The 15,423-nt window shown below is 40.4% G+C and overlaps 1 protein-coding gene across 2 annotated transcripts in view; it reads left to right on the top strand.

Annotated features, from left to right (window-relative positions):
* The window catches only part of prex2 (phosphatidylinositol-3,4,5-trisphosphate-dependent Rac exchange factor 2), a 400,722-nt gene that overhangs the window by 238,623 nt on the left and 146,676 nt on the right, over window positions 1-15,423 (top strand). For both annotated transcript variants that reach the window (XM_073041067.1, XM_073041077.1), the window contains exon 29: window positions 9,880-9,970. In XM_073041067.1, coding sequence (XP_072897168.1) covers window positions 9,880-9,970 — 91 coding nt within the window. The remainder of the gene's footprint in view (window positions 1-9,879; window positions 9,971-15,423) is intronic.

Below are 15,423 nucleotides of genomic sequence, written 5' to 3'. Positions count from 1 at the left end.
TGAGGTTTTTTTGGTGTGGTGCACCTCTGCTGTGTATGTTTACTTTTGCCTTTATATTATTCTCCCTTTTGCTGCTCAATATTTAATTTGATTTTGTTAAGGTCGTGGTTTTTGTGGATGTGCTGTATTTTTTTGTTATTGTTTGTAGAAAAAAAAGAATAAAAAATATATTAAAAAAAACAAATAGCAAATGTATGGATCGCATGCAAAGCAAGTTCTTCGCTGTACCTTGATATGTGTGACATTCATCATCATCATCATCATTATGTGCCATGTTGTATGACATGGGTGATCATGGTCTTCCATCTGTCTTTAATCTGTGAAGTTCTAATAAGCTCTTCAGAAACTTTTACCTGTCCATCCCTTGATGTAACTCATGAATGTCATGTGCTATCGACCACAACTTTTTCTTCCATCAATTTTTCCATTTGCTGCAAGATGTTCGAGCTTCTCTTTCCTCAGTACATGTCCTAAAAATTCCAGTTGCCATTTCCTGATTGATGATATCAGCTCTCTTCTTATTCCAGCTTTTCATAACACTTCCTCATTTGTTACTCTGTCCTTCCATGATACTTTCATCATTCTTCTCAAAAACCACATTTCTGCAGCTTTGAGTCTTCCCTCATTTTGCTTTGATATTGTCCAACATTTGCTTCCAAATGTTAGTGTGGAATGAACGTAGCACTGCAACTCTCTGAGTTTTTTACCCGGAGCAATTAGGTTATTTTTATTATGTTGCTCAAACACTTGAACGTGCATTTAGCAATCCCAACCCTCCTTCTAATTTCAACATCTGCTTCCTAAGTAATTGAACTTCCATCTTTGTTTAATTATTTTGTTGCCCACTTTCAGTTCTTATTTCTGTATTTCTTCCTTCTTCTGACAACCATACATTTTGTCTTCTTGCAGTTGATGGTCAATCCTCTCTTGGCACTTTCTTTGACGACTTTAACTGATATCGCTTGGAGATTCTCTTTAGAAGTAGCTGTCAGGACTGTGTTGTCTGCATATCATAGTTTGTTCAAATTGTATCCACCAATTATCATGCCTGGAATACTGCAAATTTCTCTCAGAATCTTCTCGCTATAAAGGTTGAATAGGTTGGACGAGAGAACACAATGCTGTCTGACTCCCCTCAATCTCGAGAAAATTGTATGTCTCATTTTCAACTCTCATTCCTGTTCTTTGTTCTGAATACAAATTTCTGATGATTCTGATATCTTTCCCATCAATGTCCAAGTGCTGAATGATTTTTATAATATTTTAAAGTTTCACCTTATCAAAAACTTTGGTATAATTGATAAAACATTGGTACAGGTCTTTCTGGACCTCTATGGCATACTCACAAATCATTCTAAGACTGAAGATTGCATTTCGTGTTCCACTATCCTCAATGAAATTGCACTGCTCTTGAGCGGTCTCCAGTTTTGTGTTTTTTCTTGCTCTCAACATGATGATTCGTAACAGGACTTTCACAACATAACATCAAACTGTATGGTGTAACTCACATTCAATTGCTCTATGTTTTTTCAGCTCTGCAATAAATGCTAACTTGCTCATTTCCTCAGGTATTTCTCTGCTATCATATATTTCATTTAGCAAATCTGTCAACATTTCAATCCTGAAATCTTTCAACACTTGAATCATTTCAACAGCAATGCGATCCAGCCGAAGTCTTTTTAACTTTCTCCACTGCTGCTTTAACTTCAGATTTCATAATTGGTGGGCCATCAATGTTGGTAGTAAGTATTGGCTTCTCTCCTCTCGTATCTTTAAACAAGTCGGCAATGTACTTAGAACATCTAGTCAGAATGTCTGCTTTTTCCATGAGTATCAATCCATCTTTTGCCTTTAACCACACACTAGATGTACAAGAATTGACACCCGTCAGTGCCCTCACCCACTTGTACTTGTCACCAGAATTTTTCAGTTTTGCTGCCTCTTCACATTCTCCTTTCATCCATTGTTCCTTTGCTTCCAGACATTTTCGTTTGATTTCTTTGTTCAAAGTTTTATATTTGTTGCTGTTCTTTGATGTGATTTTCTGTCTGTCTTTCATTAGATCCAGAATTTCACCTGTCATCCATTTCTTTCTTCTTTACATTTCTCTTTTTTTGTATCACTTCATTGGACACATCCACCACTGCCTTTTTAAGTTTCAACCAGCTTGGTGTGTTCTCCACCATCAGAGCTTCAAATTTGTTCTTCACTGCTACAGTACATTTCAGTTTTATGTCCGGATCTTTCAGACAAGCCAGATCTAATTGAGTATTACCCTGAGACCTTTTTAGCTATCTAAGCTTAACCTTCAGCTGGTGTTTTCTGGTTTTATTTTGCTATATTTCTACTCTATTCTTGGTTGGTGCAACTGTAACGAAACCCAATTTCCCTCGGGATCGATAAAGTATGTCCGTCTGTCTGTATCTCTGGAACATGGCCACTCTCATATTCCGCTTCAGGATATGCCTTGGACTGTCGAATGGCATTCCTGAAATGGTTACTGATTGTGATTGTGATCTTCTGAGCTTCTCCAAGTTCACAACCTTCTTATGTGCTGCTTGATATGTTTGTGATTATATGATCATTACATGTGACATTAATAAACTGATTTACATGCTTTTCAATGGAAAATTAAACTGGTCCCTACTGTTATGTTCTGTAACTCAAAAACATAAGACTAACTAAAATAAAAGCACAGTGCCAGGAACAGTATATCTTAGTTTCATTTTTACTTTAGTGAGATGTGCACGTATTACGTGGTAGTGTGATGATGTATTCCATTTACGTACTTTTACATATAACCTGCAATGAATTATGCACCCCTCATACAAACTCTTCTCCCTCCTGCCATCTGGGAAAAGGCACCAAAGCATTCAGGCTCTCACAACCAGACTATGTAACAGTTTCTTCCCCCAAGCCATCAGACTCCTCAATACCCAGAGTTTGGACTGACACCAACTTACTGCCCTCTACTGTGCCTATTGTCTTGTTTATTATTTATTGTAATGCCTGCACTGTTTTCTGCACTTTATGCAGTCCTGGTTCGGTCTGTAGTCTAGTGTAGTTTTTTTTCTGTGTTGTTTTCACGTAGTTCAGTGTAGTTTTTGTACTGTTTAATGTAGCACCATGGTCCTGAAAAACGTCGTCTTGTTTTTACTGTGTACTGTACCAGCAGTTATGGTCGAAATGACAATAAAAAGTAACTTGACTTGATGTAAACAACAAAGAATGCTTATTCAAACTATATATTTACAATATTACTGAAATATTAAATGTTCCTGGCCTCTTCATGTGTGGCTAAGCTACTAAGCCAAGTGGAACTGTTTTTACTGACAGGAGAAGGAGCAAAGGCAGGTTACTGGCATCTTAAAACCAGCCTGTGTTTGTCAGCAATGGTTGGCAGCTCATCTAAGAGAAGGAAAACTCTGATTTCAAACCTCTGCTGCTTTGCGGCTGTACCCATTCATGGGGAAAGATTCGGGAAGAAACCCTAAGGGACAAGTCTGGAGCTGGAGTCCCTAAGGTAGTCCTGCATTCAGCTTAATGTTGACTGGCAACTCCTGCAACGCTGCTTGGTATCAAACTGTATCAGTCTCTGTCGTTCCTTTGGGTTCATGAGATGCGTGGAGAGGGGGAGCTTGCTACGTGGGCAACAGCTTACTCTCCATATTGTACTACCATGGTTTGCATTTCTAGACAGCTAGGATGCAATATTAATGGCCAACTCTGACCAATGGAGGGGACTACATTAAGTGCACAACATTCCTCCCTGCTTAGCTGTAAATTCCAACTCAATATAGAATACAATTATTATATAGACATCCAGAGCACAGTAAATTTTAAATTGTGCCTTTCAGGCCGGAAGATTTAATTGCTGTGTAGGCTTTCTTACTTTTGTGGGATAACATCTTTCCTGACAAGGGGCTCATTCTGCTTGTAGGTGAGACTTGTGGCTGTGAAACAATCTGAGGTTCTGGGGCCTCCTCCGTGGTGGTTGTAGGAGTTGACTCTGGGACTGCAGAAAGTGGTTCTGACAGCTCTGGCCACCTTTCTTCTTTAACGATTGACTATGCTCTCTGCAACTGATCGATGTGGCATCTCCAGATGATATCAAATGCAATCTCCACTGGTTATGAGAATGGCCCTGTTCTGTGCTTAATCTTTCCAAGTACCCAACTTTGATCACCTCTGTAGTCCCTCACCAGGACTGCTTGTCCAGGAGTGAAACATCAAACCTTCTTATTTGAGGGGCCCTCAATTTGTCTCAGCTCTTTGTCCAGCATACTTCTTCTGAGATTGGGTTTGAGCAGATCCAAGCGTGAATGCAAGGGGTGACACATGAAAATGTAATGCCCTGGTTCATATTTTTACTGTTGTACTGTATGTAATTTATTTTGGCAATTCTGTAAGAGCAGCTTGTTTCAGCTTGTTTGAGTTACTGTTGAAGATGAGGGATGATGTGGAATGTATGTCATCCAGTTAGTGAGAGGTTTTCTAGGTGAGGGACAATAAGGTTGGTCTTGGGCTTTTGTTTGGCAGGAGATGAGGAGAGAAGGCACTGGGGAGAACCAGTTGTAGCATATGATCTGGTGGGAGATCCGTTCGTTCGAGATGGATTGTGAGTGACATTCGGAAGGTGGTGTGGGTGTTCGTGCTGACAAGGGCACAGCTTGTGAGTGACAGAGAAGTTGAACTTGTGCACATTTGACTGTTCCATTAGAATGGGCCCATTTCTTTTTGTTATTTTTTACTAACCCTTTAGATTGATAAATATAATTCCTTTAATCATATGCAGTGTATTGTCTGTTATTCCGTGCCACCAATTTGTAACAGGGTAGCAAATTACACAGCATCCACACGAACTGGGGTTTGGGGTGGGAGAGTGCCTCAATCTCATGAGTTTGGCAGGGCCAGAGGTTGTCTTCCCTAGACAAGGAAAGCAGGGTGTTTCAAAAAGCATAGCTGGTGAGTTGTTGGTTGTGGAGAGTGCTGCATTATGATATGCAAGGAGGAAACTGGCGAGCTTCTGATTCAGTGTTGGTATTATGTATTCTGCTGACATTGCTTGTAGTGTGCATTCTTTAGATTCCGAGTAAACCTTTTCACCAAGCCATTTGTAGCTGGGTGGTACAGTACAGATGTAAAATGTCTTGTTCCATTCTTTTTCAGGAATAACTAAAACTGTTCACAGATTAGGTGTTCTGGAACACCAGTCCTTGAGAAGAGGCTTCTCAATACGTCAACAGTCTACGAGGCTGTAGTGGAGGCTACTAGAGATACTTCTGGCCACTTTGTAGCTGCATCTACTACGACTAAGAAATTTGTGCCCATAGTGGTCTGGCAAAATCCACACTAATCCTCTGCCAGGGCAATGTTCACCATTCCCAAGGATGTAGAGGCGCTGCCTTAGGCATCTTCTGGATGTGTTGGCATCTCAACCAGTGCTTGGCAAGCTGCTCTGTCTGCTGATCTATCCCCGGCCATCAGACAAAGCTTCAAGCCAACACTTCCATTTTGACTACACCTATGTGACCAGCATGCAGCTCCTCCAACACTTCAGCTTTCAGCTTGGATGGTACAAGAGGGGCAACTGGAGATTCTGCTGTACATCCCAGCCATTCTGGGCAGCCATGTAGACCTGAGACACTACGGGACTTTTCTTCTTTCCCTTTCAATCATGTCAGCTATAATATGGAGAATACACAAGAGGAATATCCTCTTCTGTAAACTTATCAGGTATTTCTTTTTCCAAGGGTAAACAAGACAATCCATCAGCATTTCCATAATCATCCATACTTTTGAGTTTGATCTTGTAATTGTGTCTTCCAAGAAACAGAGCTCATCTCTGCATTCATGCTGTCAGTAGAACACCCCTAGTGGATTGAAAATGGACCCTATGGTTGATGATCAGTAATAAAAGTAAACTCTCTCCCATACAGTAATGTTACAGCTATATAGGACCCGGTCAGACCACACTTGGAGTACTGTGCTCAGTTCTAGTCACCTCACTACAGGAAGGATGTGGAAACCATAGAAAGGGTGCAGAGATTTACAAGGGTGTTGCCTGGATTGGCGAGCATGCCTTGTGAGAATCGATTGAGTCAACTTGGCCTTTTCTCCTTGGAGTGACGGAGGATGAAAGGTGATCTGATAGAGGTGTATAAGATGATGAGAGGCATTGATCGTGTGGATAGTCAGAGGCTTATTCCCAGGTCTGAAATGGCTAACATGAGAGGGCACAGTTTTAAGGTGCTTGGAAGTAGATACAGAGGAGATGTCAGGGGCAAGTTTTTATGCGGAGGGTGAAGAGTGCGTGTAATGGGGTGCCAGTGATGGTGGTGGAGGTGGATACGATAGGGTGTTTTAAGAGACTCCTGGATAGGTACATGGAGTTTAGAAAAATAGAGGGCTATGGGTAACTAGGTAATTTCTAAAGTAAGTACATGTTTGGCACAGCATTGTGGGCCGAAGGGCCTGTATTGTGCTGTAGGTTTTCTATGTTTCTATACAGGTATTGGGTGAAACGTTTTACACCCCAGACCAGACTCAAAGCACTTCTATCACTTTGTGTAAAATATCCCTCTGAAGCAGTAAGGGAACATGATGTAAAGGATATGGGGCATTCACTTCCATCACTCACAACATGTGACATGACTGAACTTATACTATAAAACGAGGCATCACAGGCAAGCTGCACTAGATGATGTGGATCAAAAAATGAGGGTACAATGTCCAATGTCACCATTTCTTTTACCTATTGGAATGCCACCTCAGTGCATTCCAATCTGTCGTAATGAGTTCAAGGAGTGGAGCACAGAACATAAGAAATTGGAGCAGGAGTAGGCCATCTGGCCTGTCAAGCCTGCTCCTTCATTCAATAAGATCATGGCTGATCTGGCCATGGACTCATCTCCATCTACCTGCCTTTTCCCCATAACCCTTAATTCCCCTGCTATGCAAAAATCTATCCAACCAGTAGCCAGGTTTGGCAGGAAATCTGTTGCAGTAATCCTAAAAGTGCTACAGCTGTGACATGTACACAGGATGCCTTGGGGCATTCAGCACTGCTTGAATTTTCTCTGCACTGTTGTGTAATACTTGTGCGTCAATGGTGTGACCACAGTAAGTGATACTTGGTTTAAAGTATTCACACTAGTTGCATTGTGCTCTGAGCCCATAATCTTCTAATCTTGTTAACACTGTCTTGAGATTTTGGAGATTTTCCTTGTCATCCTTTCCCATAACAATGATGTCATCCAGGTAACACTGAATGCCTTGGCTACCTTACAGCACTAGCCCATAGCTTTCTGCCAGAGTCCAGGTTCAAAACAAAGCTTATTGTAGCAATAAATGTTATGGTGAGAAGTGCTTTGGCCCTTCTTCCATCTCCGTCTGTAGGTAAGCCTCAGATAAGTTCACTTTGCTCTAGTGTTTCCCTCCAGAAAGGTTTGAAAAGATGTCCTCTATCCTGGACAAGAGGGTATAGATCTACTTTCAGTACTGGGCTGATTGTGACCTTAAAATCTCCACAGATCCTGTCAGTCCCATTATTCTTTGCAACTTGAACCACTGTCATTGCCGATGGGCTCCACTCAACCTTGGAAGGAATTCCTTCAGCCTCCATGTGATCTAGCTCTCTGGCCTTTCTTAATTCACTTCTCAACAGTTGACTCTGTTGCAGGGATGTGCCATGTATTTGGTGAATGGACCTTCAATTAAGTTGTAGTTGTCTGAGCCAATCATGGCCACACAATGCTGGCCCTCCAGTTTTTACCACATACATGCCACATGTGGCTTGTTGGTTGATGTATTTCTGTCTTACAAATGTCATTCCCAGAGGAGTTATCACTTCTCCAGTATAAGTTCTTAGTTGAATATCTGCAGGCTTCAGTTTGGTAGGTTTGAAATGCTATTCAGACTCATTTTGTGGAATGACTGAAACATCTGAGCCTGTGTTCATTTCCATTTTAATTAACTTTCTGTTCATTTCTGGTGCAAGCCATATTGCATGTCGAATCCGTTTTCACGTTGTAAATCTCAAGGCTACTCAGTCCTGTATCACTCCCATTACGATCAGATTTTTCATCAACAACAAGCAGATTGTTGCTCTTTTTGAAACTGCAACTTGGCTTTTTAGCTTTTACTTTTCCCTGTGGAGTACATTTATTTTTGTCTGCCCAGCACGCTCTTTACATGTGTCCTACTTTGTTGCATTTTCTGAAAGTTTTGCATTTAAATTTCCATTAGTCTGGTGTATGTGAGCCCTGCCAGAATGGTAACAATTTATTTGACCAGGCTGATTTCTATTTAAATGTTGCAATTTTGTTTATGCTCACTTTCATTCCTGACTGCAAATCAATTGCATCTTTGTCTGCTGTTTCCATTGGTACAGCTATTTCAACTGCTCTTTTAAATATCAGTTAAGAGCTGTTTTTAAATGCTTTCTTGTAAGAATCCACAAACCAAATGGTACCTTTGTGTATCATTAAACCCATCACTGAACTGACAATGCTCAGATACATTCTCCAATTCTACAATCTATGCTGAAATAGAATCCCTTCCTTTTGATTTCACTTATGAAACTTAAAGTGCTCTGCAAACAACTATGGCTTTGGGTCTAAATGTTTCTGTAGTACTTTTACAATATCAGTAAATTTCATTTTGGCTAGTTTGGTTGGAGCAGTCAAACTTCGAAGCAAACTATATGTTCTTACACCAATTATGCTTCAAAATACTGCTCAATTCTGTGGGTATACATATTCAAGTTATCACTTATGTAATCAAATGCATCTATCTTTCTGATGTAGCCAGCTATTTCTGTTCTTCCTTTTGTTTATCACCATTATCATCACTCGCTGTTTATGAACTCATAAATTCATCTGTTTTCTGCCTTTTAAAACTCAACCATGCCTTCCCTTCTGAAGAACACATGCTGCCATTTAACGCAATGGTTTTGCTGTGCTTTTTTTTAACTCGAATGTCTCACTGCACTTCAACAGGTAGGTAGTTGTCTTGTGTTTGTTTAAAAAAAGTCCTTGTCCCTACTGTTATATTTTTTTAACTCCAAAGCATAAAACTAATTAAATAAAAAGATGAATCTGGGAATAACATGTCTTGGTTTTGTGTTTACTTTAGTGAGACGTGCTTGTATGACAGTACCCAATGCATTAGATAAACAATAAAGAATGCTTAATCAAATAATATATTTACAATATTACTGAAATGTTACTTAAATATTAAATACACAACATGCGCAAAGTGTTTTACATCTATTTACACTAATGAAACAAAAATAAAAATCTCTTCCAGGCTTGTGTGTTAGTACAGCATTGTGTGGCTTGAAGCTAACTTAGGAGTTCTAATGTTTATTTTCAAATAACTAGCATGGTTAATCATCAAGGAGTTAAATTGCTGCACAGGCATTGAGTCAGAGTATTTAATTTGTATTTGAGCTTGTTAATTAAGTTACTTGAACTTTGGACAATGTAAGTCCTCCTTTGCATTTTCTAAGTGCATTGCTGGATGAGTAAACTTGAACGAACACACACACACACACGCACACACACACACACACACACACACACACACACACACACACACACACACACACACACACACACACACACACACACACACACACACACACACACACACACACACACACACACACACACACACACACAGGCTCCACTTTGCATCCAGCCTCTGAAAATTAATTTCATTGTTGTAAATGGAAATAAATTGAAGAAACAACATATAATTATAGACTGTTAATTGAAAATATTTATTATGTATTACAGCCTAATCTAAATTTACTACTGTAGTTTGATTAAATTTGTAGAAGAATGCTTTGTGAGTGATATTCCTTTGTTCCAAAAGGTTGATGCAGTGACTAACCTTCTGAAAGGTCCAACTGTGGCAAAGGCATTTGAACAAACAAAGAACTTCATCCCAAAAAGAAATCTGCAAGGTAACATATGGTACCAGCATTGCATAACTGACAAATCCTAAGTTTAATACAGGGATAATGTTTAAAGAGAATTTGATAATTTTTTTGTATTTATTATTGGAATTTGAATAACTTGAGTTTCATTGTGCAGAAGATTAAGGGCTTTCCTTACATCAGTGTGTTTAACATGGAAAAGAACCGCAGCATTTGTATATACTAATATCTTACTCATTCCTCTGTAACAATGCATTTGAATGGGCTTTAACCGTTGCAATTATTTTATTAGCAAAGGATTTAGCTTGCTACTATAATAGTAGCACTTCTACATTTTTTAAATTTTGTACTATGATACAAAAGGAGACTGTTCCACTCTTTAGGCCCATGCCAGTTCCCAGTAGAGCAATTCCACCTGTCCCATTTCTTCTCTCTTTATTTCCCTGTACACCTCAACTTATTTTTTCTGTCACATACCCATCAACTTACATTTGATTCTTTTTGCCACTGAACCCTGATTTACAGACACAAATTAATCTACCAGAGTTCCTTTGGGATTTGGAAGGAAACTAGATGACATGGCAAAAGATAACAATTCTCAAATAAGTAACATAGTTAATTCATCAAGGAGTTAAATTGATTAATTTTTTTTTGGTCTGATCATGAAGATCAGTATAGGCATTACAGGTAGTCCCCGAGTTACAAACGCCCAACTTACGGACAACTCGTACTTACAAACTGAGGAAGGAGAATGCCCACCGCCATTTTAAGTCAGATCGCGGCGCCGTCCGCCATTTTAAGTTGTTGCTGTTGACACTGTGTTGAGTGTTTAACTTTGTATTTGGCTTAAAATTTTCTTAGTAAGATTCACCCTGACCCCCACCCCCCCCCCCCCCCCCATTCCATTCGGCTGGTGGCGCAGTGAGATCAGCATCGGGCTGGAGAACGGAGGTTTCTGAGTTCGATCCAGTGACAGACCGCTCCCGTGCCGGGTTAATGTTGAGCTCGCAACTCGACCTCATAAAAAAAACACTGCCACCTCCAGTTTAAATTCCCACATGGAATATTGTGGATGATCAAATACCCAAACCCAGCACAGCCCCCACTTGTCCCATTTAGCCTGTCTCAGTGCAGTGGTCCTTAGGACCCAGCAGACCTCAGGAGCCGGCGGAGGTTGGGACCCGCCACCCGCAGTGTTTCTGTTCCATCGACGGGAAGTGATTGCGATTGAAAATAAAGTGGAAATAATAAAGCGTTTGGAAAGAGGTGAAACGCCATCGGTCATTAGAAAAGAGTTAGGCTACAGTCGGTCAATGATCGGAATAATTTTAAAGGATAACGGATAAAGTGAGAATAATGGAGCATGTGAAAGGCCCTGCCCCGATGAAAGCTACAATTATTACTAAGCAACGCAGTGGTTTAATTATTGGATACATACGTTTCTTAAGTGTTTTATATGCATAGAAAGGTAAAATATATACAATATACTAAGACAAACGTTTGACTAACTGACGCTAAATAATACCAGATGTACTGCGTACAAATCCGACTTAAAGATGAACTCAGGAACGGAACTCTTACGTAACCCAGGAAGGGACTGCCTGTAATTCAAAATGGTTTTATTTTAATCTTGTCAATTAGGTTTCTTTGAAGGCCAGGGAAAAACATACAAACTCACACAGAGAGCACCTGAGGTCAGGACTGAACCTGGATGTTTGGAACTGTGAGGCCACAGGTAGACCACTTTGAATTATTAGAGCAAACACGAGGAAATCTGCAGATGCTGGAAATTCAAACAGCAACACACACAAAATGCTGGTGGAACACAGCAGGCCAGGCAGCATCTATAGGAGAAGCACTGTCGACGTTTTGGGCCGAGACCCTTCGTCAGGACTAACTGAAAGGAAAGATAGTAAGAGATTTGAAAGTAGTGGGGGGAGGGGGAAATGCGAAATGATAGGAGAAGACCAGAGGGGGTGGGGTGAAGCTAAGAGCTGGAAAGGTGATTGGTGAAAGTGATACTGAGCTGGAGAAGGGAAAGGATCATGGGACAGGAGGCCTCAGGAGAAAGAAAGGAGGGGGGTGAAGCACCAGAGGGAGATGGAGAACAGGCAAGCAACTAAGTATGTCAGGGATGGGGTAAGAAGGGGAGGAGGGGCATTAACGGAAGTTAGAGAAGTCAATGTTCATGCCATCAGGTTGGAGGCTACCCAGCCGGTATATAAGGTGTTGTTCCTCCAACCTGAGTTTGGATTCATTTTGACAGTAGAGGAGGCCTTGGATAGACATATCAGAATGGGAATGGGACGTGGAATTAAAATGTATTGTCACTGGGAGATCCTGCTTTTTCTGGCGTACCGAGTGTAGGTGTTCAGCGAAACGGTCTTCTGGCGGACCGACTTTGAATTATTAATATTCATTAAAACTTTGTGCACAATGAAGCTTTATTTTCCAAGGTCTAGAAACTGAGTTAGAAGTCCACTAACATTGGCGCAGGAAACACCAAAGCCTTGACAATCTGCACAGAGAGCCTATTCCCTACTGGGAGTTTCCATTGATCCTGATATATTTCTCAGTCTCCAAATGAGTGCCACAGCAGAGTTTCAGCCTAATTTACAATAGTTTTAGTTTGCATCTGACAGTCTTACAGCTAGCTGTAGTTTACCTGACTGAGCACTGTTCAGGAGCTTTGGACTATAACAATTATCTGGAATATTTACAACACTTTGGAGGATTTAGGGAAATTTAAAATTGGAAATAAACTTAGACATAGAAGGTGGCTAATTTGCTCACTGCGCTCCTGCACATTCCCACCAAGGCAAATCCCATCCACCCCTTTCTATATTTAACCTGTAACCCTACCGTTTATTCCTGCTGACATGACCATCAGCTTCTATGAACTGCTACCAAAGGAAAGTTTTACAACAACCAATTAACCTTTCAACAAGTCTTTGGGATGTGGGAGGAAACTGGCGCCCTGGATAAAACATCTGTTGTCACGGGAGGAATTCTGTCAAGTCAAGGTGAGGATTGAATCCTAGCTACCGTGAGTTGTGAGCCACTGTGCCACTGTACCAACTTAAAATTCACCGTGGAAATAATGATAAGAGGCAAGGAATCAACTCATTATGCCCAGAATATAGACTAAAATAAATTAAGTATACTGTATACTGTACTGCATATAGCTTAATTATCCTCTGCACACTGCAAGTCTATTTGGGGATGACATATAATCTCAGTCATAGTACATGGAGGAAGCTTCTTTCCTCTGTTTTGACATTTAGCTCTTCTGATAAAGGGAAAAGTAAAGCTTTGAAGTAATGACCTATGTAAATAAGAATATTGTTGATCTTCTGTTGACGTACATTACACTTTCTTCTCAGGCAATGTGGAGAGATAAATTATTTAACCATGGGAAAATGGATTGAGTTGATCTTGCATGTTAAAACCCTCTGACAACTTTGAGCTCCCTGCTAATTAAGATTGCAGCATGCTACCAGCTCACCAAGCTGTTAGTGGATGCATGTTACCTTCCTCCTCTAGTAGACCATCATGCAATTCATTATTCAATATATGCTGATGGAATTGGCTGTAAGAATTGTAGCAATGAATTTTGAAAGTAGTTGATGAGCTATTTTGTGGTATTATGGTAGGAGTCCTTCCCACTGCTTACAATTTAGTCAGATGTACGATGGTAAGAGACATTGGTTAAAAATGCATTCACTCTCAAGGAGAATACAAGAAGTGCCAGAAAACAATAACTGGCAAAAAAATCAGTGAATGCTGAAATATCTCTGCATTGGGGTGTAAAGACTTTTTATTACAGTCTTTACTTTGCAGTACACTACAGCTTTGATTAGTGCGTTTCCCCAGAAGTTCATATGCTAGGATATGTCAGACCCAGTTCCATTTCGCTAATAACGCAAGCTTTCCTATTCAGAATTAAACTGGGATTTCATTAAATGCACCACCTTCTTTGTGGGCAAGACATTTATTCACTATTGTTGTCTGTGGATAGAGAAACAGAGTTGACCCTGGGAAAGAGCCCTTTAAATATAGCAGCAGTAAACATAGAAACATAGAAAACCTACAACAAAATACAGGTCCTTCAGTCCACAAAGCTGTGCTGTACATGTCCTTACCTTAGAACTACCCAGAAATACTTCTCATTTATAAGAGAAGCACTGTCGACGTTTCGGGCCGAGACCCTTCGTCAGGACTGCAAACAGTGCTTCTCCTATAGCTGCTGCCTGGCCTGCTGTGTTCCACCAGCATTTTGTGTGTTTTGTTGTTACCCCTAGCCCTCTATTTTTCTAAGCTCCATGTACCTATCCAGGAGTCTCTTAACAGACCTTATCGTTTCTGCCTCCACTGCCTCCACCACCTCCACCGTCAGCAGTCCATCCCACGCTCTCGCCACTCTCTGCGTAAAAAAAATACCCCCGACATCTCCTCTGTACCTACTTCCAAGCACCTTAAGACTGTGCCTTCTCATGTTAGCCATTTCAGCCCTGGGAAAAAGCCTCTGACTATCCACACGATCAATGCCTCTCATCTTATACACCTCTATCAGGTCACCCCTCATCCTCTGTTGCTCCAAGGAGAAAAGGCCAAGTTCACTCACCCTATTCTCATAAGGCATGCTCCCCAATCCAGGCAACATCCTTGTAATTCTCCTCTGCACCCTTTCTATGGTTTCCACATCATTCCTATAGTGAGGCAAGCAGAACTGAGCACAGTATTCCAAGTGGGGTCTGACCAGGGTCCTATATAGCTGCAACATTACCTTTTGGCTCTTAAACTCATCCCACGGTTGATGAAAGCCAGTACACCATATGCCTTCTTAGCTCACAGTCAACCTGCTCAGCAGCTTTGAGTGTCATATGGACTTGGACCCCAAGATCCCTTTGATACTCCACACTGCCAAGAGTCTTACTATTAATGCTGTATTCTGCCATCATATTTCTTTTTTTTCAATCTTTTTATTAAGTTTCAAATTAATAAACATAGCAATAATGATAATGATACAGAGATCAGGATTACATTAGTAACGGTTAACATGTACTTTTTTTTATTAGTTTTTCTATACATTTTACAAATTAAAAACCCCAAATCCCAATGAGGAACATTAATACAATGCAAAATTAAGCATACAATAACAATATGCTACAAAGGAAGAGAATTTGACAAAAAAGCACCTAAATTGAAGACAAGTAAACTTAGTATCCTCCCCAAGCCCCACAACACAAAAAAAAAACAACTCCAGACCAATCACAACACAATATAGAGAGTATAAATCAGGACAATCAAACTCCCAGACTGTGAATACACTTGGTAACAGAGGATAATAATGCCTACTACCAGAAAAAAAAAGGGAGCTGAAAGCAAGGGACCGAAAAGAAAAAAAAAACCCTAGTCAAGAGGAAGGTTATGAAAGTACTCGATAAAAGGTCCTCAGACCTTATGGAACTTTAGATCCA

This window comes from Hemitrygon akajei, chromosome 1 (assembly GCF_048418815.1).
Source record: "Hemitrygon akajei chromosome 1, sHemAka1.3, whole genome shotgun sequence".
Classification (NCBI taxonomy): Eukaryota; Metazoa; Chordata; class Chondrichthyes; order Myliobatiformes; family Dasyatidae; genus Hemitrygon; species Hemitrygon akajei.
The sequence above is the reverse complement of the archived record's forward strand: the minus strand, read 5'-3'. Positions and strand labels throughout refer to the sequence as shown.